The sequence below is a fragment of the Mustela nivalis genome, assembly GCF_964662115.1.
Source record: "Mustela nivalis genome assembly, chromosome: 2".
Classification (NCBI taxonomy): domain Eukaryota; kingdom Metazoa; phylum Chordata; class Mammalia; order Carnivora; family Mustelidae; genus Mustela; species Mustela nivalis.
In genome coordinates, this window is record NC_139021.1 from 139,441,626 (window position 1) to 139,467,693 (window position 26,068).

Here is a 26,068-nt window from a genome sequence, read left to right on the forward strand (position 1 = left end):
AATAAAGCCCCGTGTCAGGCTCTCTGCTCAGCGGAGAGCCTGTTTCCCCCTCTCTTTCTCTGCCTGCCTCTCTGCCTACTTGTGATCTTTGTCTGTCAAATAAATAAATAAAATCTTTTTTAAAAAAGAAAACTACAAACCAATGAAAAATTAGAGTTCACTTTTTTAAAAAAATTAAAAATGACAGGCTGATTCTAAAATGTATAGGAAAATGAAAAAGACCTATAATACCAAAACAATTTTGAAAATGGACAAATTTGGAGAACTTACACTGCTTGATATCAAGACTTACATACAGTTACAGTGGTTGGCAGAGTGTGGTATTGGTATAAGGAAAAACAAATAGATCAATAGAACAGAATAAAATTTCAAAATATGTCCACACACCTGTAATCAATTAATTCATTTTTCACAAAAGTGACACAGTTATTTAGTAGACAAATGATTGTGTTTATAAATAAATAAACAAGCAAAAGTGCTAAAATAAATGGGTATCAGACATCTAGTTTCCAGACTAACAGGTAAGGAGATTGGAAGCCATCACTCCCATCCTCCTAACAAGAAAAAAGCTAAACAAACTAAAAAGCAACTACTCTTCTTAGATCTATCAGCATGGAGTTCATGGAATAAACCACTGCCTCAAAAATTGGAGAGCCAGGCAGAGATACAAAGAACCACATCTTCCTGAAAGCAAAATATCTGTGGAAATCAGGACCAAGTTCTTTGTATGTAGTTCATCAAGTCTGTATTCCAACAGAAATAATTACAAGGCATACTAAAAGGCAAAAACAAACAAACAAAATCAAATTTGAAGAGGCAGAGTAAGCATCAGAACCAGACTCAGATATGGCAGGAATATTGAAATTATCACACCAGGAATTTATAACAACCATGATTAATATAATAAGAGCTCTAAAGTAAAAAGTAGAAACATGCAATAGCCAATGGGTAATATAAGCAGAGATATGAAAATTCCAAGAAAGAATAAAAAGGAAATACTAGAAATCAAAAACATTGTAACAGAAATGAAGACTGTCTCTGATGGGCTCATTAATAGATTGGACACAGCTAAGGAGAAAATCTCTAATCTTGAGGATATCTCAAGAGAAATCTCCAAAACCTCCAAAACTCCAAAAGAAAAAAGACTGGAAAAAAGAACAAAGTATTTAAGAACCACAGGACAACTACAAAAAGAGTAATATAAAAAAAATACAAAATATACAAAAGTGATGTATAAAAGTAATATACAAGAAGTGCAATGGGAGTACAAGAAGGGAAGGAAGGAAGAAAGGAAGGAAGGAAGGAAGGAAGGAAGGAAGGAAATATTTAAAGTGGTAATAACTGAAATTTTCAAAAAAATTAATGGCACCAAACCACATATTCCAGAAAGCCCAGAGCAAGGAAGAAAAATACCAAACACACGCAAACACACACACACACACACACACACACACACCGGGAAGTACCCAAAACCAAAGATAAAGAAAAAAAATCTTTAAAAAACCTGCAGTTGGGGAGAAGGGACCCACACTTGTCTACAGAGGAGTAAGAATAAGTCTTCAAAACCATTCAAGCAAGAAGACAATGGGGTGAAATATTTAAAGTATTGAGATGGGGGTAAAAATCACCAATCCAGAGTTCTGTTTCCTGCCAAATTATCCTTCAAAAGCAAGGGAGACAGACTTTCTCAGATAAATAAAAATTTAGGAAACTTGTTGCCAAAAGACCTGCCTTGCAAGGAATATTAAAAGAAGTTCTTCAGAGAGAAGTCAAATTATACAGATCAGAAACTCAGATCTATATAAAGGAAAAGCATTAGAAAAGAAATAAGTGAAGGTAAAATGTAAACTCTAATTCTTCTCATTCTTAATTGGTTTAACAAATGACAGTTTGTTCAACATGATAGCAACAATGTAATTAATGATTATAGCTTATGAATAGGTAAAATCAATAACAGCAATGCTATAAAGCAACAGGAAGGATGAATTAGGCATACTTTGTTATTATAAGGTCCTTGAACTACCTGTGAAGCAGTGTAGCATTATTTGGAAATGGAGTCAGATCCATTATAAATGTATACTGCAAACTCTAGGGCAACCACTAAAAAGGGTTAAAAAAAAAAGGAAGTATGATTGATAGGCTGAGAAAGGAGACAAAACAAAATCACATCAAATATTGTCTAAACAGTGGGAAAAGAGTGGAAGACAAAACCAGGAACAAAGACCAAAGGAATTAACAAAAAACAGTACAAATATGGTGAATGAAACAACTCCACCTCATACCATTTACAAAAATAAACTCAACAATGGACCATACACTAAAATTATAAAATATCCAGAAGGATACTTATAAGAAAATCTTTGTAACCCTGTTAGCAAGCAAATATGCCTTCGACGAGTCATAAAAATCACTAACATGCAAGCATGTTAAATCAATAACTTGACCTTTGCCCTCCAAAAGATAACCATTAAGAAAGTGAAAAGGTAAGCCATTGACTATGGGAAAATATTTCCAGTACGTATATCTGACAAAGAAACTTGCATCCAGAATTTATATGAGGCATTCTTACAGTTCAAGAATAAGACAAACAACACAATAAAACTGGGCAAAAGATTCCAATAGATGCTTTAACAAGGAAGTTACAAGTACTTAAAAAGATGCCCAGCATTGTCAACATTGTTAGTCATTATGTAAATGCAATTTGAAACAGATGCCACTACATGCTCACTAAAATTGCTAAAAGCAAAAAAACTGACAATGCCAAATGTTGGCGAGGATATAGAACATGTAGAATTTTCATGCACTACTGGGGGCTAAAATGGTGCAAACACTTTGGAAAAGAGCTTCTCACAAAGTAACACATACCATACCTTAACCCAACAGTTCGATGGCTAAACACTGACTCAACACAAATGAAAACGTGTTCACCCTGATTTGTACATGAGTGTTCATAGCAGCTACAGTCATAAAATTCCAGATACATATTTGCTAGTGAGTGGAAGAACAGCCTGTGGTATATCCACTCACTGAAATACCACTCAGCAGTAAAAAGGTCAAAACTACCCAGATATGACGCAGTGTGGACAGAGCTACTCAAAAGAGCACATTCTGTTGAATTCCATTTATAAGAAGTTCTAGAACACACAGAATTAATCTATAACAATAGAAATCAAGTCAATGGTTCTCTGTGCAGGCGTAGGGAGAGGGATTGCCAAGAAGAAGTAGGTAGATGTTTTGAGGAGTGATGGAAATGTACTTTACCTTGAGCATGGCAATGTTTATACCCCTGTCCATATCTTGCAAAACTCATTGAACTATCCTGTTAAAATGTGTGTATTGTGTAAATTGTTGCTTGATAAAATTAACTTTTCTAGCAAGAGAGTGATCAGAAGGAGAAAAAGAATGTACTTTGGGGAAGAGGGAAGGATGGAGCCTGGAAGCTGCAAGGGACCCTCTGGAGAGTCTTGGCACTGTTCCAAGCCCCTCTTGTGGGTCCCTGGTGCTGCCTTTTGCTCCTGCCTTAGCAGAGGGAGCCCACAGAGAGGGCAGGTCTAGGACCACAGGCCTTGAAGACTTGGTCCTTTGGTGTTTTTTTCTTTCAGTTCGCTTTGGTGCTTATTTATTGAGCACCTACTGTATACCATCTCCTATGGTGCCAGGAGATTTAGTCACATTAATCTCTTAAAGACTTTGCAGTTGGACTCCCTGCATTTCAACCCTGGCTCAGGACTGAGTAGCTGGGTGATACTGACCATGTTCCCCCAACTTGCCTCTGTTTCCTTCTTTGCAAAGCAGAGATCCTCATTGCACAGTCTCCTGGCAGTTTTTCTGTAAGGATGAAATGAGGTGGTTCTTGTAAAGCACTTGGCTGAGTGAACTGCAATGTTATGGTAGTTGCTGTGTCTGCATATTTGCATGCGTCCTGCCCAGCTCCAGGACTCCAGGCAGACCGCCAGGCTGCGAACCCTGTCTTCACTTCTCCCTGGCTGCGGGGCCTGAGGGTGGTTTATTCGGCCCGTCTGTGCCTCCATTTGCCATGAGGTGGGCATGATACTGAGCTTCCCTTACAAGACATTTGAGAATTAAATGAACTAATAGAAGAAGCAAAGCACTTGGCTCAGTGCCTGGTACATCGTAAGTGCTTAAGAAATGCTGACTCTTATTCCTCTTGGTATGAGCATTGCATTTGAGTAAGGAACACTGTAGCCCAGAGATGCTGGGCCAGTTGGTCAAGGTCACACAGCAAGTCAGCCAGGACGAGTCACTCCATGTCTCCTGGACCATGTGAGAGCATGTCTAGCAAGAAGGCTGACTGAGAGTCTTCTTTCTTCCTACCACAGCATGAGACCTCCTAGGCCTCCCTCCCCAAACACGAAGGAGCCTGAGGAAGGCTCAGGGCACCAAGAGCCGGGGCTGACTTCTGTGGCCCTCCAAAGTAGAGCTCAGACTCCTACCTATGGGGGAAGCCAAGATGGAACACGTGCTCCCAGAGGCCAGGATACTGACCCCTTCAGCCCACAGACAAAGGGTGTCACCCTATCCTTCCAGGCTCAGACCATGTGCTATGTTCTCCATGAAGCCATTCCTGAGTGCCTCCCAAGACCCCCAGGCCAGGAGGGATCACAAAGAGATATTGTATGAAAGAGTAAAAATAAGACATTCCGCTTTACTCTCAGCTCAGATTCAAGACTCACAGCACTGTGAGGAGGAGTCCGTGGGAGGAAGAGTTCGTGCTTCAGGAAGAGTCTGACATGGGACAAAGCCCTAGAAGTCTTCAGCGAGTGTTATTTTCCTTAAAAGTCAGAGGGAAACTGAGGGGTTCAGGCTTGAGAATGCACAGCTGATAAGTGGAAGAGCTGACCTTTCTCATTTCTCCATACCTGCCAACCTCCTAATAGCCCTGTTAACTGCAGGATGGGGAAACCAAAGCCCAGAGAGGGCAAGTGACAATCCAAGGTCACCCAGTCACTGACAGAACCCAGAACCCAGACTTGACCCCGGGTCTCCTGACACCAAACTTGAACCCAACTTGACCCCACACACTCCGTCTTGGACTGAGCCGATAGACATCACTCCACAAACCCAGACCTCATGGGGATGAACAGCTCACAGCAGGTCTAGGTAGGGCTGGGGCTATGTCAGCTGCCCCTTCGGGGATCAAGACACAGCTTCAAAAGGTCAAGGGCAGGCTCTGCAGCTGAGCGGGGCTATTGCACGTTGGTGAGGAGAACCAGAACCTGGAGGTTCTAAGTTAAGAAGGGGGGATGATGGACGGACTATGGGCAGCTTGGGCCAAGCAAACACCAGGTTGATGTCTGCTAGTACCGAGTAGGAGTCCTCCCTTACTTCCTAGCTATGCCATTTGCCCAAGAGGGGCTCTCTGACAGTCAAGGAAGCATGAAAAGTGTGAAAAGTTTACAGAGATTCTTGTCCCTGGCCTGCTCATTCCAAGAAAGATGTCCTTGGACAATCACAACCTCTGTGATTGTCTCAGTCTCTTCATCTGTTCAGTGGAGCTAAGAGTACTATAATGGGGGCATGAGGCTATACCAACATGGATAGCTGCAGGAAGTATACCTTCTAGATTTTTCTTTTGAGAAACTAAATTCTGATCATCCCACCTCCACCATCAACAGGATGTCACCATCAGCCCCAGGAAGGGAGAAGCTCACCACACCCAGGACTAGGTCAGGGCCTTGCAGTCTGTCTGGGCACTGGGGAGGCCCTTGTGCTCTAAGAAGGCCTTCCAGTCCCCGGCCTCTTTTTCCTTTGATCCCTGCAACCCCATGAGCCAGGCACTGCAGGTGATGAAGGAAAGGCCCAGAGTGGGCAAGAGCCATGGAGAATGTCACACCATGAAGCAGGGTGTCCAGGGCATCCACTGAGCACGCCCTCCCTGAGAGGTGGGTGCGTTCCCAGGGCGTCTGGTTGCCAGCCTTACAGGTGATGTGGGTCCTAATGAGAGTTAAAATTAGAACTAATTGGAGAAGTATTTTTATTACAGGAATGAGCATGTGGGCAGTAAAGAAATCCAGCATGGCAGGAACAGGCACGGGGCTGGTGTGAGATAGTGTCCTTCCTCTCGCATAAGAGACTCCATGCTGGCCAGGAATTAAGGGCAGTGGGGGTGGCAGGGGAGGGCTGCCTTGGAGGCTGGCAGAGAAAGACGTTTGCTATTGACCAAGGTCCAGAAAATCAGCCTCTGAATACAAGCAAGGAAGCCTGGGTGCTTGGGTCTTGGTTTCCCTCTCTGGGAAATGGGTATGATGGCCAATGTGAGACTTAAACAGTTTTGTCCCACTAGTAAAGAACTTTTGTGAGCACGAAATGGCTATAGTCTGAAAGCCTGTGTCCCCCCAAAGTCCTAGGTTGAATCTTGACCCCAAGGTGATGGTGTTAGGAGTTAAGGAGATCACGAGGGACACCCCAGGTGTCCTCCTACTCCTTCCACCTTGTGAGAACTTAGAGAGAAAATGGCTAGCAATGAACAAGGAAGCAGGCCCTCACCAGACACAGAATCTGCAGGTACCTTGATCTTGGTCTCACAGCCCCCAGAGTGGTGAGAAATAAATGTTAAAGCCACCTAATTTGTGGTATTCTGTTAGAGCAGCCTGAACAGGCTGAGATTCTCCCCATCTGACAAATTTCAGGACAAGGGGCAGAGTAAAGTTTCCTCTAGTGTCCTGGCTTCCTCTGCTATGTGCAGCTGTGGCTTATCCCCAGCCCAGCCCAGCCCAGGTGGCGGAAGATGGTTCATCTTTGAGATAGCCCGTGACACTTGCAGAGAGACACACGTCAGGGGAATTATTTGCCTTACAAAAAAAGATGTTTCCTTCACAAGAGACTCCCCCAACTCCCCACTGAGCTCCCTGGCCTTCTGAGCTTCCCTGCCTTGACCTGGATGTGGGAGAGGCTGGAGGTGCCGTGAGGAAAGTACAAACAGGCTGTACCAGCTACCACCCTGCTCCGGGGGTGGGGTGGGGGGGTGCCGAATTTCTTCACCCCTAAGTAAGGGTTTGGAGAGAGTTGTCTCAAGGGCTGGGGTGGTGTCTGGAGGCTTGAAGCAAGAGGTAGGAAACCCAGTGCATGGAGTTTAGGAAGAAATGGGAAGCACGGTTCCCATATGGGCCTGGATTACCAAGAGAACACTGGGAAGAGGAGGAGCCCCAGCTCCCACCGGGCTGTTGGAATGGCTGGGGTTCAGATCCCCCTTTAGATGCCCCTTTTCTCCTCCCATGGGGCATGACAGCTGAACCTGGGAGAAGGCCAAGGGCAAGGAACCTGTCCCTGGCAAGAGACTGGTGCCTGGCCAGGTGGGACAGTCTCCATGATTCTTGGAAGGGAGAAGGGAGTCACCTTATTTTTCTGAAAAAGAGGTCAAAACCACATCAATACCTCTCAGCCTCCACTTCTCCCTTGTAGTACTCCTCAACTCTGCTGCCACCATCATCCTTCCAGAACATAGTCTTGATCATGGCGTTCCCTTGCTCACCCACCTTCAGGAGCTCCCTATCATCCCAGCCATTTTCCCCAGATTGGCAACTGAAACTTTCTGAGGTCTTTGTTAAGCACACAAAATCCTCAGTTCCTTGCCTGATAGCTTTCAGAGTCCATCAGGCTCTCTCAGGGACCCCTCCAACTTTCTCATTTGATCGCTAAGCCATCTGGTACTCAGAGAGGCTAAGTGACTTGCCAGAGGTCACACAGCAGGAGGACTTGAAATTCGAATCCAGCTCTGGTGACTTGGATAGAGTTCATATACTCTCCTCAGAGGGGACATAAGCCTAGAGCAGAAGTTTCAGAAGGCTGTGCCCTCTTGGCTGAGGAGAGCCTGGGTCCTGCGTGGGTGTAGAAAATGTCAGGTAAGGAAGGAGGGGGTTGAGGGTGAAGACTGAGGGCCGCACAAGCTGAGGGCAGAGCCCAGACTACCAGTCCAGAGGCCCCAGGCCCTAGCTGCCTTCGCCAAGCCTCAGCGGCCTGCTGTGGGAAATGGACAAGTCCCTTGATCTCTCAGGTGCCTGTGGGAGTGAACAGAGAGAGGGTGCTGCCCAGCCCGGAGCCCACACCCCTTGCCTTTTGCACAGGATCCAAAGGCTCAGGGCTGTGGTTACAACCCTTGCCAGCCCCAAATCCACCGCAATCCCCCCAGGTGCACCCCCCAGTGGGGCTTGGCAGGCCCAGCAAACAACCCTTCACCTCCTCATCAAATGGAAACTTTTTTAAAGCAACAGAAACCAACCTCCGGGTGCTGCCCTACCGAGTGTGCCAGTGACGGTGACGGGGAAGGAGATCTGCTACAGAGGAAAGGGCTCAGGGTGGGGGTGGAGGCCAGGCAGAGGCGGTGCCAGGAGGGGAGAAACGGAGATCTGATAAGGGGGTTCTGCTCATCTGGGCCCAGCGTGAGCGGGGGAGGCACCGGGCCCGACTCAGGACCTGCAATTGCTGAGTGGGGGAGTGGGGACAGCGGGCAGGGTTTTGCGGTGCCCACCCCCCTCCCCCGCGCTGCCAGGCCCTCAGACCACAGGGTTCCAAGGCTCAGCAAGCTTCCCCCACCCCCACCCCCCACCGTTGGCTGTTTCCTGGGGTGTCGCCCTCTTCTGGGCTCTGCCTCCCACCTCAAGTTGCTCTCAGAGAGGCAGCGGGTCTGGGCATGGGAACCAGCCAGAGGCTCCAAGGTCAGTTCTTCTCTGTGTCTAGCTCCACAGCCAACTCACCAGTGACCTTGACCCGACTCTGCCCCAGTAGGCCCGTGTCCCCCTTCCCCAAAGAGAGGTGCTGTCTGCGGTAATAGCATGAGGATGCGGGACTGGCCTGGGAATTGGGAGGCTCCTGGGTGTGTGCCTGCTATGCAGCCTGGAGTGAGAGGCTTTAGCTAGGGGTGACCGAGACTGTTGAGCTTAGCACTGAAAGTCAGCAGCCCAGGAAACTCCACAGTCCTCGGGAAACCACCGGTCACACTTTACCGCTCAAGAGTGGGGTTTCCTCTGCTGAGACTCTAGAGGTCATTACCAGCTCCCTGCACGGTGTTTTCTGTGACTGTGAAGTGACCTGGCCTCTTGAACAGATTCACAGCCCACCAGGAGAGAGTGGATATGCACCTGTCGCTGGGAGGCTGGGCCACCCCCAGGCCAGGCAGCCTGAGTGAGCAGGTAGGTCTCAGGAACCCACAGGGGGAGCAGGTACAGGGAGATGGGGTGTGGCCTGGGCCTCACAGGAGAAGGCACACTGGGGAGGGGGTCATGGCTTCGCCCACCCCGGCGAGGGAGGGGGAGCAGACCACGAAGAAAGCTGAGTACCAGGGCCTGTACTGAGTGCTCAGCCTCATGGAGGAGCCACACTGGCCCTCAGGGGCTCCACAGTTGAATTTTTAAATCTACCACCTTTGCTCTCTGAATTCCCCTGGTGGCATCTCCTGCTGAGTGACTGGCTTCTGAAGAAATACATAAAAAATACAACTGCAACAGGCAATAAATGTTTGTCTGTTTGTTTGTTTTTTAAGTAAAGATGGGCTTTACACAGAAATTAAAAGCCCCCAGGGGGCTCTCAAAGTGGACGCCTCTACACGCCCCATGCTTCCCTGACTCCCTATACAGCTGGCCCCAGCAGAAGCAGACCACCCCAGAGAGACTAAAAGGAGGTTGAGCAGACGCCCACCGTCCCCACCCACACTCCGGGGCCACAGGGCAGCTCTGCGGGGCACAGCCACCTGCCGAACGCCAGCCCCTCAGAGCATCTCACCAGCAGCTGTAGGGGTAGCCTGGGTTGCCACCCCTTCCTAGTTTCTTGGGCCCAAGAGACTTCACACTTCCTAGCTGGGTAGCCCTACACAATTTACCGACCCACTCCGAGCCTCAGTTACCTGAACTGCAAAAGGAGGGCACTGAGGCAAGGGCAGGCAGAAAGAAGAGGAGGCCCCACTCTCACCGGCTGGGCTCCAAGCTCTAGCCCAGTCTCATCCAGAAGCGTCCACTGGGAGGAGGAGAGGGACCACAGGGGGAGAAGGAAGGAGAATTTGAGGAAAATGCTGCTAATGTTATGTGGCCACCTCAGCTGGCCTGTGGCCTTGAAGAAGGCCAAGGCTGGACCTGCCCTTCCTCTCACCCCTGGCACCTGCTAGGCCAAGTCACATGACCTGTCCCCCCACCACACACACACACACACACACACACACACACACACGTTGTATGCGTTAGATACCCTTGTACTTGCCTGTTCACTGTCCTATATTCTCAGGGCTTCTATCCAGAACATGTTGGCGCTCCCACTTCTTAATCAGTCGCTGACACTTGGATAGAAGTGACTTGCCCAGTCCTACTGCGCAAAGCAGAGCAAGGATTGCAATCAGAGCTGACAAGAGCTCTGGCTTCTTACCATTGTGTGCAAAGATCTCACAGCCAGTGCCCCCGGGCAGGAAAGGGGTATTTGCAAGGCACTAAGGTTTCTGAGGAGGGGAGTAGCTTGATTGGGTGGGCCATTCGAAGTTGGACTAAGGGCCCTGAGCCTGGGCACTGCAAGACCAGTACAGTGGCTGTGATGCAGGGGGGGGGGGGGGTGGATTGCACAGGGTACCAGCAATGCTAGGAGATTGGACCACAACCCCTCTCAGCCTCTGGGGGCCTCAGAGGTGAAAGAGGAAGCCTGGAGGAGGAGGAGTGGGGATGGGGAGGACACGTAGAGCGTGTTCCCAAGCATTACATACTCAGCAAGCCAGGCGGCGGGCTTAGTGGGGTCGTCAGCTCAACTCCCAGATGGCAGCCGCCGGGGGTGGGGGTGGCAGGGTGGAGGGGCGCTGTGGCTCCCCCAGTGCAACTTGGCCAGTCGGAGCGAGCCCCCTGAGCCCACCGCAAGGGCCGGGCCAGCTCCTGCACCCACTGTTTTTCCAAGCTGATTCCCCATGCCAGATTGATGAACAACGTAATAAAGGGGGCAATCACATTATTCCTGAATGCATTTTAATAAAAATCAAATAAAAGCAATTACGTGAATTTTCAAGAGGATCACCTCTCCTCCTTTCCCCGAGGTAGGAAACAGAATGAATTCAGGAAATCATTAAAATCAGAAACCCGAGCCGCGCGCCACCGCTGTGTTGGCGGCGGCCACACAAAGGCAGCGGGGGAGGCTGGCCCCCAGCACCCGTGCCCGTGCCTCTTTTTCGCTCTTTGAGTGGAAATTCCACCTATGGGTGAAGAAGGGTAATTAAGGGCCAAGAGAGATGCTTTGAATCCAGGCTGCCTTTGCCCCTTCATTGCGGACTTCCCGGCTTCAAAGGGGCCTCGGACGGCCCGCGTGAGAGCTCTCCCACCTGGCAGCTGCGGAGGCCTGCAGAGAGCGGGCGCAGGGCTCAGAGTGGTCCCCAAACAATCATGGCTCTTTCTTCTGTGGGGGGACATGCAGCTCTCAGCCAAGCTCGAGGCCAGAATGCCGGGTCTGGGTGCAGAAAGACAGGGTCCCATCAAGGGGTGATGGGTACCTATTCCCCACACCTGCATCTTCAAAATGGACACAAACTTCATGATTTGCAAGGCCCTTCTCACCAGATTGGTCATTCTAGCCGCATGTGCCCCTCCGACGGGTGTGTTCTCTAGGGGCTGAGGATGCTGAGGTGGGAGGGGCCCCTGTTACACCCAAGGTCACCCTGCAGGTAAAACAGAGGCTGGGGCTGGAGTTCGGCTTTCCCCGGGCTGTGAGGCAGGCCGAGGTCCTGTGGTTTGGGTGCTCTGGGGATAATACAGGTTTGCCTTGCATGACACTCACAAGAACAAGCCCCAACCACCCCCTCTGACGTTTTCTAGGCCCGGGCCTGGCCCACTGTCCCCAAACATTGTAAAGTGAGTGCGTTCATCTTCTCAGTACAAGTTCAGGACCGAGCTTCAACAGAAGGAAGCGACCTACCCACAACCCCACAGCCAGAGGTGAGGAATCCTGGATTCACCCTGGGCCATCAAAGTCCAGAGCCAAGGATTCTGACTGCCACGCCCCAGTGCTACCCTTATCACCGGAAAGAGACCTTTTCTCAGGGCCTCCAGGATGCATCTGGGTGCTGGGGAAGCCAAGACAGCGATCGTCCCTTTCCCTGCCCTCCCCATTCACAGTGGCTAACCCATGTCACTCTCTCACGCCCTACAGTCGTCTCCCTCAGCACCAGAGTCTTGATTCTCAGATAGAGGGCAGACAGGAAAGCTGGCAGCCGTAGGGCCCTTTCGAGGGCAGCCTGAGTTAGAGGAGCAAACCGGAACCAGGAGGCCGAAGACTAGCAGTGGACAGCTTCCACTGCCTCTCTGGGAACGCATGCATGTGTGCACACGTGCATTTGTGCATATGTGCCTAGATACTTACGTGTGTGTATGTGGGGGCAAGGGGTGACCGGCCCCCCACTTTGAGGCTGTCCCACCCCGTCCCATCCCAGTCAGCTGCGAGCGCCCCCAGTCCCTGCTGCTGCTAACAGCTATGGCGCCCTCCTACAGGATGCTCAGGGAATGACACCCCCAAGTGCAGTTGCCAGGAGGATTCTGGGTGGCTCCTCCCTGTGCCAGGGCTCCCTTGGAAGCAGGGGTTTCTGGCAGGCCTCTGGGTAGCATCTGGACCAAGAATTGGGTACTGGCATGAGGGCTTCTAGTCTCAGCCTCCCACCTCCCCTGCTGTCCCTCTCTATTCTCTGGGGCCCTCAGAGGCCTCAACTGGGAAGTGGAGGTGGCACCTGGCTTTTAGGGCGAGTGCAAGGGAGAGCACAGAAGGGGACAGGAAGGTGGTTGTATGAATCCTCTGTCAGTCTTGTGCCCCCACTGCACCGCCAACCCCACTGGTCTGACCCACAGCATGTCCTCCCCATGCCTGTGCTGTGATATTCAGAAGAGAACAGGCTTGTCCTAGAGGGGGCTGAAGGCAGGAAAAGGAAGGGCCCCTGCATTTTCTGCGGGGCCTGTGGACGTGGAGCCCTGGGAGTGTAGACACATGTGCAAGCACTTGTAGGCATGTGCACTCCTCTGTCCACACCCACTGACCTGCACATGGGTCGCGCACACACCCATCAATGGAACAAATGATAAACAGAAGCCCCTAGCCCTGGGCAGTCTCCTCTGGGCCTTGCCTCCAAATCCTCCATCCAGACAGGCCTCAGAGCAAACCTGGTGGGACGTTTGAGGTCCCAGAACATGGAGTGCCACAGGGAGGTCCTAGTGCAATCACCTTCACCCTGATTTTGTCTTGGTCACTCTAGAAGCACCTGTCCCTGTGTGACAGTCCACTGTGCCTGGAATCTAGGGAGGAAGGCTGCTCTTGGCAGCTACTAGAACATCTGCTCTAGAATAAGACCTGACGGGAGGGTACCCAAGGACTCAGACAAGGCAGAGGAGGGCACACCCAACTCTGTTGGGAGGGTCACAGGATGAGGTTCACCAAGAAGGCCTCCCAAAAAATGACACCTTGGAGCTGAACCTACGAACTGGTTTTCCCAAGCAGACTAGATGGAAACGCATTCCCGGGGAAGGGAACAGCTCATGCAAAGTCATGGTGGTATGCCTTGTTCGGGGGATACCCAGCTGCCTGGACCCTGCAGCCCCACTCTGGCTGCACCACGAAGAAATGTCCTTTCAGAAGAAATGTTCTTTCCTCTCTGGGGAAGGCAGAGTAGAGCCCCACATTGCAAATACCCTCCAAGCATTATAATGGGTGCAGATGGCAGACCCTGATGGGGAGGGGGGTGTGGGGGTGCAAGTTACTCTTCAAAGCTCTCCCGTGCCTTTAAAGGCGGCACGTCTCCTGGGAATGCAGCCTGTGATTCACTGTCTCAAAAGTGGTTAGCCCAGGATAGCACACGTGTGCTCCAACCATTTGTTCCAAAGAGGAAGGGAGTCGTGACTGAGTTGCAGGTCGTGGGTCCCTCTGGGACATGTCTGTAAATGCTCCAGTTCTTTAGGATGATGGTCATGAGTGTTCACTGTAATGAGTTTCATAGCTTACAGTCTTTCATATGTATGAAATTGAAATAGAGCATAATAAAAGTTTTAATTGTATTTTTGTGCAAGTTTACAGGGCTGTTCTGAAGCTGGGTTGGCTGAGATGCCTCTGTGTGATTACCTGAGTTTGGCATCCTCGCAGGGGCCCCCATACTCGGGGCGGGGGTGGGCAGCATGGGGTCTGGACTCTGGTCCCAACTCCACTGGGTCCACAGAAGTTTCCAGACATTTCCAGAATAAGATCAGGTGGAGCTAGGAAGGTAGGGCATGGATGCCCAGCCAACTTCCTGTATGGGACTGGACACGTCCCTTCCGCTCTCTGGGTCTCAGTGTCCCTTCTGCACAGTGAGGAACTACAGGTGACCTGTGTCCTGGCTTTGAACCCAGACTCTGCTGACATGGGACAGTGACATGGAGCATTCCCTTACCTTTAAAGGGGGACGCCACAGAGCTGCTCTGAGGGCTGGATGGTACGAGGCTCTTTAAGGCACAGTTCCTGGCAGGTAGTGAATCCTCCATATGTTGTGGTTTTCTAAAAACTCACCGGAACAAACAAAAACCCCTAAAGCAAACGGGGCCAGATTGGAGGTTGGGAGAGCTATGCTCCAGGTCTGGACCCCACCACTCACTGGCCTGAAGCTTCTGGAGTCCTTTCATCCCTGGGCCTCACTCTGCTCCCATGTAAAATGGGAACCAAGGGCCTCTTGGAGAGGAGAGAGGATGAGAAAGTTTTTGCAAAAGGGAGTGTGCTGTAAAGGCCAGGGTCAGTAACCAGAGCTCTAATCCCCAAGACCCCCTCCCTGGGAGAAAAATCTCAACCTGCTGCCTGGGGGGCTATGCCTGGGGGCCTCACCCAGGGCAGCCCTAATCTCAGGCAGACCCAGAGCCTGCTCCTGCTCCGAGTTAGGGGCCTGGGCTGGATCAAAGGCAGAGAGAATTAGCATCACAGAGAGCCCGGGGGAGGGGAGGCCAGGATTAATTTATCTCTTCTTCCTGCTGCTCCTTCAGCAGCCCCTGGGGTTGGGGGAAGGGTAACCGTCCACCCCCAAGCCCCTACCACACCGCTGAGGCGCAGTTCCTATAGAGAGGGGCAGAGCGGGGCAAAGATTTGGAAGGGACCTGCACAGTGCACACATTCTGGAGCCATGGGCTTGAAGAGACAAGAATGAAGATCCCTGGGCCACAGGGCCATCCACAGAGACTGCAGGCCAGGGGGATGTGATGTGAGTTCACAGATCCCACTGGGTCATTTGGGGGACACAGGAGCGTATGTGCCTCTGTGTGTGTGTGTGTGTGTGTGTGTGCCGGAGAAGATCTAAGAGTGTGTGAAGGACACTCCCATGTGTATTTGTCAGGAAATGCTGCCACTGGGTGCCTGGGCTTGTGTGTGTGTGTGTATGTGTGTGTATGTATGTGTGTGTGTGCATGTGCGTGTATGTGTGTGTGTCTGCGGCAGGGTGGTCACGGGGCCTGTTCCCGTGCATGTGACTCAGTGACGGCGAGACTCATGCCGGACTGTCTCTGTGCGTCTGCACGACCGCAGTGTCCAGTGTGCGGGCATTCGGGCACACGTGTGGCCAGAGGGGCTGCTTGGGAACTGGGCAATGAGCAGGGACCCCACACAGGGAAACAGCCAGAGAGGTGCAGACTTGCACCTTGCAGTCCCTGCTGCAGGGCTCCGTGGGCTCCCCGCAACCCTCAGGCTTCGTCCCTTCCTCCATGCAACCGCAGTGGGACCACCAGGCTTAACCTGTCCCTGCCTGTCTCCTCGCCTGAGATGGATGTCATCAGTGTGGTTATGAGGATTAAATTAGTTAATATTATGGAAACATTTAAAACAGCCCTTGCCACACAATGAATGCTCTCAAAGCATTCATTAGTACAATTAGCGCTACCTGGAAGGGCCTAGTGGGCCCGAGGCGGGCCGGCCGCAGGAGCAGGGTCACCGCACAGCCTGCCAGGCGCTGTCCTGGCAGAAGCTTTGGAGGGAGTTTGGTTTTAAGCCAGCAGAACTGGGCAGCCTTTGGCAATGCCGGGAAAATGGAGCATGTGGTGTGGGAAGAATCACGAGGCACAACCTGAGCCAACTTGGAGGGCTTGGTGCTCTCTGGCCATGCACGTGCTCCTCCTCCCATCCACCCCTTCTGGCCTCTCTTGCCCCTCCTCCGTGGACCTCCCACCCACTTCCTACCACAGGAGTGTCAGGCATGGCCCCACCACCAGCCCTGTTTCCTTTTTCAACTGGCTCCCCAGGTCCATTTTTCATGCTCATTCTGCAGATGGTGAAACTAGGGCTCTGAGAAACTGAGGGATATAACCAGGAGGCGGAGCTTGTTCAGGAACCCAGGACTCTGAGTATTCAGAGTAGCTTATAAAGCAGCAAGATGCCAATCTGGCCCATAGGGCAACCCAAGTGGCTCTCAGCTCTTTGGAGTCTCTCCTGGCTTTCAGAGCCCCTGCAATAGTTCCCTTAGCTTTTTCTGAATCACAGACTGAACGACTAATACACCCTTCCCCATAGTGACCTTATCTGCTCTACCTACCCACCAGAACACAGGAGAAGGTCTAGACTGACACTTAAATGCATCCCTAATATACCTCTTCCACCTCTGCACTTTTGCTCTTACTGTTCTGCCTTGCCCCTGCCGACCCAGATCCTCCCTGGTAAGGCCCACTGCAAAAGCCACCTCTTCCATGAAGCCTTCTCTGACTGCCTGACTGCCTAATCCATTAGTGGCCTCTCAGTCCCCTGCCCCTAGGGAGCTAGAGACAATCCTCTTCAGCACTAACCACTTAACCTGCTCAGAAGTCCTGGAGGACAGACCAGGAGCTTCTCTGTCCACCCTGACCCCACAGGATAGGACAAGAATGTCAACAGGCCAGGGTACCCTGTGGACAGCCCTCCTGTTCCACAGCTCTTTAAGCCCTTCTAAGCCCTTCTACCATGGCCATTTAATACAATGTTCCAGAGCTAAGGCCCTGGAGCCAATTTTCCTAGATCCAAATCTCAGCTTTCCCACTCACTGTGTGACCTTGGGCTTGTTAGCTAACCTTTCTGTGCTTCACACTGCTCGTCTATCAGTGGGAGGAATAGTTCTGATGCCACAAGGTTGTTGTGAGAATGAAATGAGTTAGCACATAGAAGTTCTTAGAACAATAGCCCACACGTAGTCACACTGCTGTATTTACCATTGTTAATATTTATACTGCTGTCATAACCAGAGGACACACAGAAGCACCAGACACAATCTCTGTCCCCTAGAGATGGGAGTCCCAGACAGGAACAGGAAAAGGGAGTTCCATTTCTTATCCCACTTAACAGTCAGACCACCTTGGAAGGAGTGATGGCCAGCCCCACTTTACAGATAGAGAAGTTGAGCTTTCAGAAGGTGGTAGGAGGTTCCCTAGGGCTCACAGCTGTAAGTGGCAAGGCTGGGATTCAGCACCAGGTCGCGGGGCTCCAAAGTCCACACTCTTTCGGCAAGCCCGCTGCCTCTCAGTCTGGCAGAGAGATAAGCCGAGTACACAGATAGCTGTAATCCAAGGTAGAAAGTGATAAGTGGCAAACAGGGGCTGAGAAAGGCTGTAGGAGGGCGGGCGCCTGCCTGCCCCGGGAGGGGAAGCGGTGGCAGGCAGGGCGGGCTTTTGAGAGCAGATGACATCGGAGCATAGCCTCCAAGGTGGGCAGGCCGAGCGGGAAGACTTTCAGGCTGGAGAGGCCGGTGTGAGCAAAGACACGGGTGACCAGGGCTGTAGCATCTCGCAGGTGCCTGGTGGGTCACAGAGGCCCAACAAATATTTGTGAAAGGGAGGGAGGACGGAGAGACAGGGAGGAAGGGTGAGTATACCCTGACCCCACTTGGCCCAGGAACTTCCCCTGTCACGAAGAGATAGAAGTCAATTCCTCCTATTCCCTGAAGGGCTTCATGGAGGTCCCGGGGCCCCTTGTCCTATGACACCCTGGAGAAGTATCAGAAGTATCCCGTACCAGGAAGAACTTCCCAAGGCGTAAAGCTGGACAGGGCTCCTCTGTGGGGCAGGCCAGTGGTGTGCTGGAGCCGGCTGGGACTGGCTCACATGGCTGAAGGCTAGATTTTCTGGAACTGTGGGAGCTGGGTGTTGTGAAGTCAGCAGCTTGACCTTGGCCGCAGGGGGAGTATTCATACAATGGAAATCAGCAAACGCTATCTATCAGGTCTTCCCCACTTTGGAGAGCCAGATGTTAAACACTTACCAGCACATCACTGCGCAGTGTCTGCCAGGTGAGGAAGCAAGCTCCCCATTCCCAGAAGGATGCAAGCAGAGGCAGTTGCCTCCTGAGAAGAATGAGACCTAGGGGTTCTCGCTTCGATGACCTCAGAAGCCCCTTTCGGGCTCTGAGAGCTGATGAAAAGTCAGGTTTGAGAAAAAATTAATCAGAGTAATTATTCATGCTAGGAAATCATTAACCACTTGACTCAGAGGCTGGGAGGAGGGCAGAAACCTGAGGAAATGCGTAAGGTGCCACACGTTTGCAGATTTCACAGGTAGAAAGTCTTGTCCGGCATTGCACAGGGAGTTGGGGCAACACTAGGACCAGAACCTGTGTCTCCAGCCTCCTAGCCAGGGCTCGCTCCGGGGCACATGCGCTGGGCTGGTGGGCATGGGGACATCTTCCTGCATAGTCCGTTTGCTGTCTCTCCTCCAATAGAATATAAGCTCTGTGACAGAGACCCTATCTGTCTTATTCACTGTCGGATTCCCAGTGCCTAGTTTTGTGCCTGGCACATTGCAGAGTCAATAAATGTTTGTGAGATGAATCAGTGTGTCTGGGATCCCGTCCTCTGACAGCCATCCTCTGAGACCATTACCACTCTGGTCCCAACACCTGCTTAGTGACATGAAATCAGAAGACTGTTGTTCAAATACCAGTTCTGCCCCTTCCTGTATGACTCTGGCCAAACCATTGGGCCCCTTGAACCCTCAGTTTATTTCTCTACAAAGTGAGTTGTGCGATCTCCGCCTGCCTCGTGGCACTCAGGTAAGACATAAAGTGCTTTTTACAAACTCTGAGTGCTGCACCCAGAGGAGGAAAGGGGAGGCTAGGGAAGCCAGCTTTGAGGGCCAGGCCAAGTCCCAGGGCTCCCAGTGGACATGGGATAGTGGCCAGGTGGCTGCTCTCTTTGGGCTGATTCTTGGGGTAATCGGGGTCAGATAGGCCCTTTGGAGAAGAGAGGTGGGGGATGTTGCCAAACGGAACTCAAGGTTCTAAAGGGGCAGGGAGGGGAGGTTGAAATGAAGGCAGCAAAGGAGAGTTTGGGGAATCCTCTTCCTCCAAAGACCAAGTCTCTTGAAGCAAAGGCAGCGGGCAAACCAGGAACTTTAGAAAGCACTTCTGTGCCTGCAGAGCTCTTTGTTGCCACCTACCCTGCCCCTCCCAACCCCCAAACCTTCCCTGCTGCAAATTGCCTTAACGGGTGAGCTTGGACTGGCACTTGCCAAGTCGGGTGGGGGTTGGATGGAAAATCCTGGTATGTTCTGAAATCAAACCAGTGTTCCAAATGATTCCGTGGAGAAAGGATTTCTGCCACTCTCCTAGACAGGCATCCGAAGACACCCCCCCCACCTTGGTAGAGTGGGGGACACGGAAGGGGTCCAGCTCATTCTGGGTTGTGGAAGATGAGGAAGGAAAGTCGGGGGTGGCGGTGCTCCAGAGCCCTCCCAAGTGGCATCTGATTTTTGCAAAGGGGGTGAGGGCAGTGGGAGACTCAGAGCTGGGGCCAGGGAGGCAGGTGGAGAGGGTGCCCATGGAGGGGACGAAACGTCAGCCTGGGCCCCCGGGGGGAAAGCAAAATAGAAAGGCCCTGTGTCAGCAGCCAGGCCCCTGGCGGCCAGGCTCTCGGCTCCATTCTGTTCAGCGGGATTCTAGTTGGCACCAGCTGCAGTCAGGAACAATGCCTGGATTTCTTTCTTTCTTCTTCTTTTTAAAAAAAATTTTAATAGAGGGGAGAGAAGAACTAGAGCCACTCATTGAACAGCTCAGCATCATGAAGGCGTCTGGGACCGTGTGTCCTTGAAAAACAGCACAGACTCAGGGAGCCCCCCACAGCTGGCTGCAAGGTGCAAGAAGGCACATCATTCTGGGAGCCGGGGGTCCAGCCTACTGCTGCCTCACGCTTGCTGGGGGACTGGGGCACGTCCATGCTTCACTCTGGTCGTTTCCCCAGCAGAGCCTGCCTTCCAGATGCCATTCAATACCAACTCCCCTCTTTCCCCAGACTTTTAGAGTGCTATTTGCTGGGGACGGTCCTTTCTGATAGCCTGTGAGCTCCCAGAGGACCGGGCCAGGCTCGTCCTTAGGCGCCCCTTGCCTCTCCCCCTGTCCTTGACCGCCTATCAGTCACTCAGGCACTATGCTGGGTGATGGGATAGAGCAGTGAGCCGGCTTCTGGCCTGCAGTCTCAGCCTGGGAGGAGATGGGTGCACATCAAAATAATCTCCCAGCCTAGTGAGGTGTCATGCTGGACAGACGAAACTCCCTGTGCCTCAGGTTCCTTACCTCCAAAATTGGAGACATTACTACCACTAATAAAAATCAGCTCTTGTGAAGACGAGAGGAGTCTGTGGGCATGAGACCCTCGATGTCTGCCACAGAGTAGGAAATTTAATACGTAATCATTATGGTGATAATTATGATGGGGGAGGCAAGGGCAGCAGCACATGGGGGCTGAGACCAGGTAGACGGCACATCTGCCGGAGGTATGGGGCAGGCCTCTGAGCATGTGGCTGTGGATGTGGCCTTAAAGTTCGGCAGAGGTGTGTCCCAGGAGGCAGGAAGAACATGAGGAGCCAGGAGTGTGTACAGAATGCTGGCAATTCTAAAAGCCACCCAGCATGGCTACACGCATGGGGCAGGGCAAGGGGGTAGGAGACCTGAGGCCAGAGGACTGCTGTCCAGGTGAGGAGGGGAGACACGGAAGCTCTGGGATCTTCTCCTACCCCCTCCAGTGCCAAAGAGGAGGGACCCTTCCCTCAGGATGCTGGAGCTGCCAGCATAGAGGGAGGAGGCTTCATTCTCCTCTGCTGCTTGCTCTAGGCCCCCCAGGATTGCTGGACCTCCTAGCTCCCAGGTGGCTCTCTGGCAGCGCTGGAGCAGAGAAGAGAACCCTGTGTCGGAACACCTGGTTCTTGTTCCCGCTCTGACACTTCCCAGCTGTGTGGCCATGGGAAAGCCACCACCTCCTTTCAGGCTCAGTTTCATCACTAGAAAAGGGGCCATTGCAGGCTCAGAAGACGGGTGGTACCTTGTGAAGCAAGGTGTTAAGGTCATGACCGACTGGACGATCCTCTCTGTGTACACATGTTTTCCTTTCCCTACACAGCTAAAGGAGACACTCTGAGGGCATTCCCCAAAGCAGGGCCCCCCTAAACCCTGAAGTACACTATAGCTCAAGAGTAAGGGTTCAATCAGAGCCAGAACATTGGACATCCCATGTCCCATACTCTCCTACTTGACAGATGGGGAAACAGGAGGACGGAGAGAGTCTGTGAGGCGCTCATGACACACTGCAAGTTGGACAGTGGCGGGCTGGGAGCAAAGGTGTCCCAGCTCTCAAAGCAGTCTCTCCATTGATTCTCCTGGGCCTCCCATCAGAAGAAGGGAGTGGTGGCTGAGCTGGGTCTGGAACCATGGGGCAGAGAGCCATGATGGGAACTGAGAAGATGGCATACATACCTGTTGGAAAGATCTGGAGAGCCAAGGCCAGGCGGCTGGACAGGTGCAGCCTCAGAGAATGGAGTGGGCAACCTGACTGTCATAGGGAGAGGAGGCATCCCAGGGGTCCCTGCTATGATGAGGGGCACACCTACTCTCTGCTGGGCCCAACCACCCACCTCTAGAAACACAGTTGCCTCAGAGCTGGGCAAGGACCAGGTGCCTCCTGGATCCACCAGTGAAGACTGAATCTACTCCTCATGACCCCACTACCATGGGAGGGGACCCGATCATCCCCTGGCAGATGAGTCCTTCCCCCATCCACCCCAGAGGGCGCAGAAAGTCACCTTGTCTGTACCATGGCCTGGTGATGAATGAAGGCAAGTCCTCATTCTCAACCCTGAGGTCCAGCCCCACCCATGGAATAACTGTGAGACTTTAAGCAGGCCACTTAACCTCTCTGAGCCTTTGTCCTCAGTGGAGAATTATACCTTCTGGCTTATGCAGAGGATGGAATGAGAAATGCCTGGGAAACAGGAAGCTCTCGACAAGGTGACATTTCTCCGGCCCTTTTAGTCCTTAGGCTCCCTTTCGGGGAGACAAGGGTGAATCCTGGAGACAGAGAAGGCAGTCCTGGCACCCCCACATGTGCTGGTTCCCTGCTGCCCAGCCCACTGAGGGCCTCCAGCTCAGGAGGCCATAGTCACTATACCCTGTACGGGTTCTCTGCTCTCCCCAGGACATAGAGCCTCTTCCCACTGCCTTCCTCCTGGCCTCCTGGACCTCCTGGCTCTCCGCTCCCCAGGCCTAGGCCTAAGTCATGGACTTCTTTCCCGCTCATGGTTCCTGGAAGGCAAGGCAATTAATAAAATGTAAGTCTACTCTGAAGATAGGTGGGGCAGGACCCTGCACTGGCACACACAGGTTTGCCCCGTGCACTGAGCTGCCTCCAGAGCCATGTGATTTCTCGGCCCTGCGTTGGCTGAGTGATATCTGTCTTCTCAGTGGCTGGGAAGTGAAAGCACTTTTCCCTCTGCCTCACCCCCAGCTTTCTAGGCACACAGAAGCCAGGGTCAGGAGGGTGGAGGCTCAGGACACATAATCCCCAAAGAGGCCCGGCCACTGCCATGAGACCTGACCCTTGGTTTAAAGAAGCCCAGAGAGGGCTAGCAACTTGTCTGGGACCACACAGAGAGTCTATGGATGAGGAGGCAGAACTGGGCTAAGATGTCAACAGGATACATTGTTAATGAGAGCCTGAGTTTGAATCCTGATTGACCAAGGGACTCCAAGTGTAGTTTGCTCTGAAGGGGAGATGGTAATAGAGCATCTAACTCGAGGCAGTATGAGAATTCAATACGCTCATGCTAAGAGGCCCTTACCATAGTACCCAGCACACAGTAGGTACTAAATAAGTCATAACTTCTTCCAAGACTCCACAGGGATCCAGTCAGCCTTGTTATTTCTCTGAAGGATGAATAGAGACAGCAAAGGCCTGAGTCCCAAGGACTGGAGGCCAGGATCCCTGGGATGCCTGGGCAGACCCAGAGCCCAGGTAAGGTATCTCAGACTTGCTGCCATCTTATCATGCTTGCCCAGCTAGGAAGAGCTGAAGTTACCCTTGGCTCAAGTCTTCTTTGTATCCTGGGCTTGGCTCCTCTGCTCTCTGCAGTAGCATGCTAATTTTCAGATGTAAGTTAGTGGGCGGGGGGATTTTCTGGACAAGAGTTTTGAACACAAGTGATCATCCCCAAGGCTGTCTCCATTCCCCATTTCCTGGAGGTGGGGAACCCTTTTCACTTGGTGAGGAATTTGGACAGAAATGATGAAAGGAGAGCATCCTGACCCATCCTGACCCATCTAGGTCTTGGCTGAGGCTGGATTCTTGCCCTCCAGGCTCTTAAACCCGGAATCTCCACATCCTGAGGTTTTGGACCTGGGGTGGTGTGGGGGGCTGGGAGCTTTCTGGCTATTGCGATGCTATAGATTTCCCAGAGGGAGCAGTTGTGGCTCCAGCCACCACTCAGCCAGCTGAATTACACCTTCCAGCCCTAGGTCAGGCTTTTAGGGGGTTCTGGAGCTACCCCCATGTCCTGACTTAGGGTCCTGGGCCACCCAGAGGCTGAGGGGGAGGGGCTCAGGAATGTACTCCCACAGGAATGTACTGTACCATGCTCCTCTGGTGTCCTGAGAGGTCTGGAAGGTTCTCATCCCATCCACCTTCCCCAGGGGTACACTATCTGCCACCTGTGCAGAAACGGCAGCTTGGTAACAGTCCATGTGACAGGTCTAAAGACTGAGGCCCCGGAAAGGAAAGGAGCGCCTTCCCGTGCACCTACTGGCCTCCGGGCGGCAGAATTTCCCCTGGGAGTATCAAGCAGGTCCCTGGCATCCCCTCCCAGGCCCCTGTGGACCTCAGCTGCCGCCCTCTAAGCCCTCAGGAATCCAAGCTGAGTTCACGGGCTGTCAGACTAGCGAAGCCTTGAGAATGAATTCCGGGCTGGCAAATTCATTTTGCTTCCTTTCCCTCGGTGGTGGAAGGAGTGATCTAGCCGGCCCTGAAGGAGTTCAAGCCGAGGTCAGAGATGCCCACTGAAGGATGTTTTTAAATAGGGTGAGGGGGGAGTGTACTCTGGCCTGCTCCTCACGCTGGCCCAGGGTCGGCGCTGATCACTGCCCAGGAGGCCTGGACGATCCTCGAGTCTGCGTGGCACGTCCGCGCTCCCAGGCGGGCCTCGTCAATCAGGCAATGGCCCTCGCCTGTCCTGGACATCTTCCGCTAGTCTCAGTTCCCGCGGGAGACCCCCGCCCGTGCTGCCTCCGGGTACCCGCCCCCGGCGGTGTCATTGTTCTCTGACGTCACGCCGCGGCCCCGCCCCTCGACCCTCACCACCCCCCACCCCCCCACCTCCGGCTCCTGGCGCCGGAGACCCTCGCAGCCTGCAAAGCTCAGGCAATGCAGGGCTCCCCCCGCGGCCCTGCCCGGGCTGCGCCCCCTTGCGCTCTCCCCAACTTGCCTTTGTTATTCCAGCTCCCTTCCTCGCCTCGCCTCCGACACCGCGGCAGGCTGCAAAACACGGAGCGCGGAGCCACCGCCACACCTGGAATCCGAAGCGGGCGCCGGCCAAAGCCTCCCCCGCCTGTGCAGGGAGGAGAGTGCTTGCGTGCGCGCGAGTGTGTGTGTCCAACCCGCGCCGCGCGGGCGCCGATTATGATTTGGGACTGAGGGTTGCCGCAAATCACAAGCGGTGATGGGGGGTGGTTCTGGGTGTGAAAGAGGGAGTGGGAGGAGGATATGGGTTTGTGTGTGTACGTGAGCTTAAGGATTTCATGCACGGGGGAATGTTTCTTTTTTTTTGGAGTGTATTTGGTTGTACGGCGATGTGTGTGTCTGCGTGCAGTTGCGTATGTGTATGTGTAAATGCGGTGGCTATGGCCGTGTGCACGGGTACATTTGTGAGGGAAAGTGTACGTATGTGCGTGTTTGTGTGTGCGCACGTGTGGAAGTGTGTTTGTAAAACTGAGTGTGGGCGCGACTGTGTGTGCTGTTTGTGTAGGAGTTTCCGTGTGAGTGGCAGTGGACGTCAGCCAAGGTGGGTGCGCACTTAAATGCTCTCGTGGGTGGCTCCGCAAGGGGAACCCCGCGAGTGGGTGCACCCCGCAGCACCTTGTGAGTGCCATCCCTCTCCGTGGCCCTTGGGGCAGTGCGCAGTCCGGAACGTAGAACTGGGCCTGGGTCCCGGCGCCCCCATCCCACCCACGTGCACTGGGCCTTGGGCGCACTCGACGGTCCTCGGGGACCCGCCGGCCTCTGGATCGCGCATGGTGCCAGGGTCAGACCTTGCGTCCGGGTCCATCCCGGTTGTCGGGGACACCGCGCTCCAACCTCCCCCAACGTCACCCTTGGTGGTGACGGTGTTTGTGGTGTGTTGGGGGGGTTCCTCTACTCTCCCCACCAGTCAGTCCCTGGGCTTTCGGAACAACCCCAAAAGTCACCTCCAGGGGAACGCTTGGGCAATCCTTGCTAGCAACTAGATTACCCCCAAATAGGTTACCTGACAGCGTTCACAGCCCCAAGTGTACGCTAGTCCCGGGCGCGCGAACCAAGGGGGTACCGTGGGTGCCGGGTGGTTTTCCCCCCTCCCCAATGTGGTCCCTTCCCAGGCTCAGCATTTCTCTCCTACTCTAAACTTGCAGGAGCGGGGAGGTGGGGGCGGGAAGGGAGAAGTGGAAGAAGGGGGAGAGAAAAGGGAGGTGAGTGACGGGGTTGGGAGGGTGACGCGCGAAGCTCTTCCGAGCCACAGAGGGGGGAAAGCTTGGAGAGGGCCGGGACTAAGGAGCGGGGAAGAAAAAGCAAAAGAAGGGACAGGAAAGGCGAGGGAGAGAAAGAGGCGAAAAGGAACGAGGTAGAGTGAACGGC

At 52.7% G+C, this 26,068-nt stretch overlaps 1 protein-coding gene across 5 annotated transcripts; it reads right to left on the minus strand.

Annotated features, from left to right (window-relative positions):
• Positions 1-17,137: 17,137 nt before the first annotated feature.
• Positions 17,138-25,981, minus strand: LOC309859093 (uncharacterized protein). 5 transcript variants are annotated; one of them, XR_014308537.1, is made up of 4 exons: positions 24,666-25,981; positions 18,190-18,338; positions 17,944-18,095; positions 17,138-17,725 (listed from the first exon to the last, which is right to left on the minus strand). XR_014308537.1 is itself a non-coding variant. In XM_082719563.1 (3 exons), exons 1-3 carry the CDS (start codon positions 25,327-25,329, stop codon positions 17,360-17,362), a joined length of 942 nt encoding a protein of 313 aa, XP_082575689.1. In that variant the 5' UTR covers positions 25,330-25,981; the 3' UTR covers positions 17,138-17,359. The 5 variants fall into 5 exon arrangements, 1 of the variants encoding a protein (XP_082575689.1); XR_014308536.1 differs by lacking the exon at positions 17,944-18,095; XR_014308539.1 differs by lacking the exon at positions 24,666-25,981 and having other exon boundaries at positions 18,190-24,516.
• Positions 25,982-26,068: the final 87 nt, after the last annotated feature.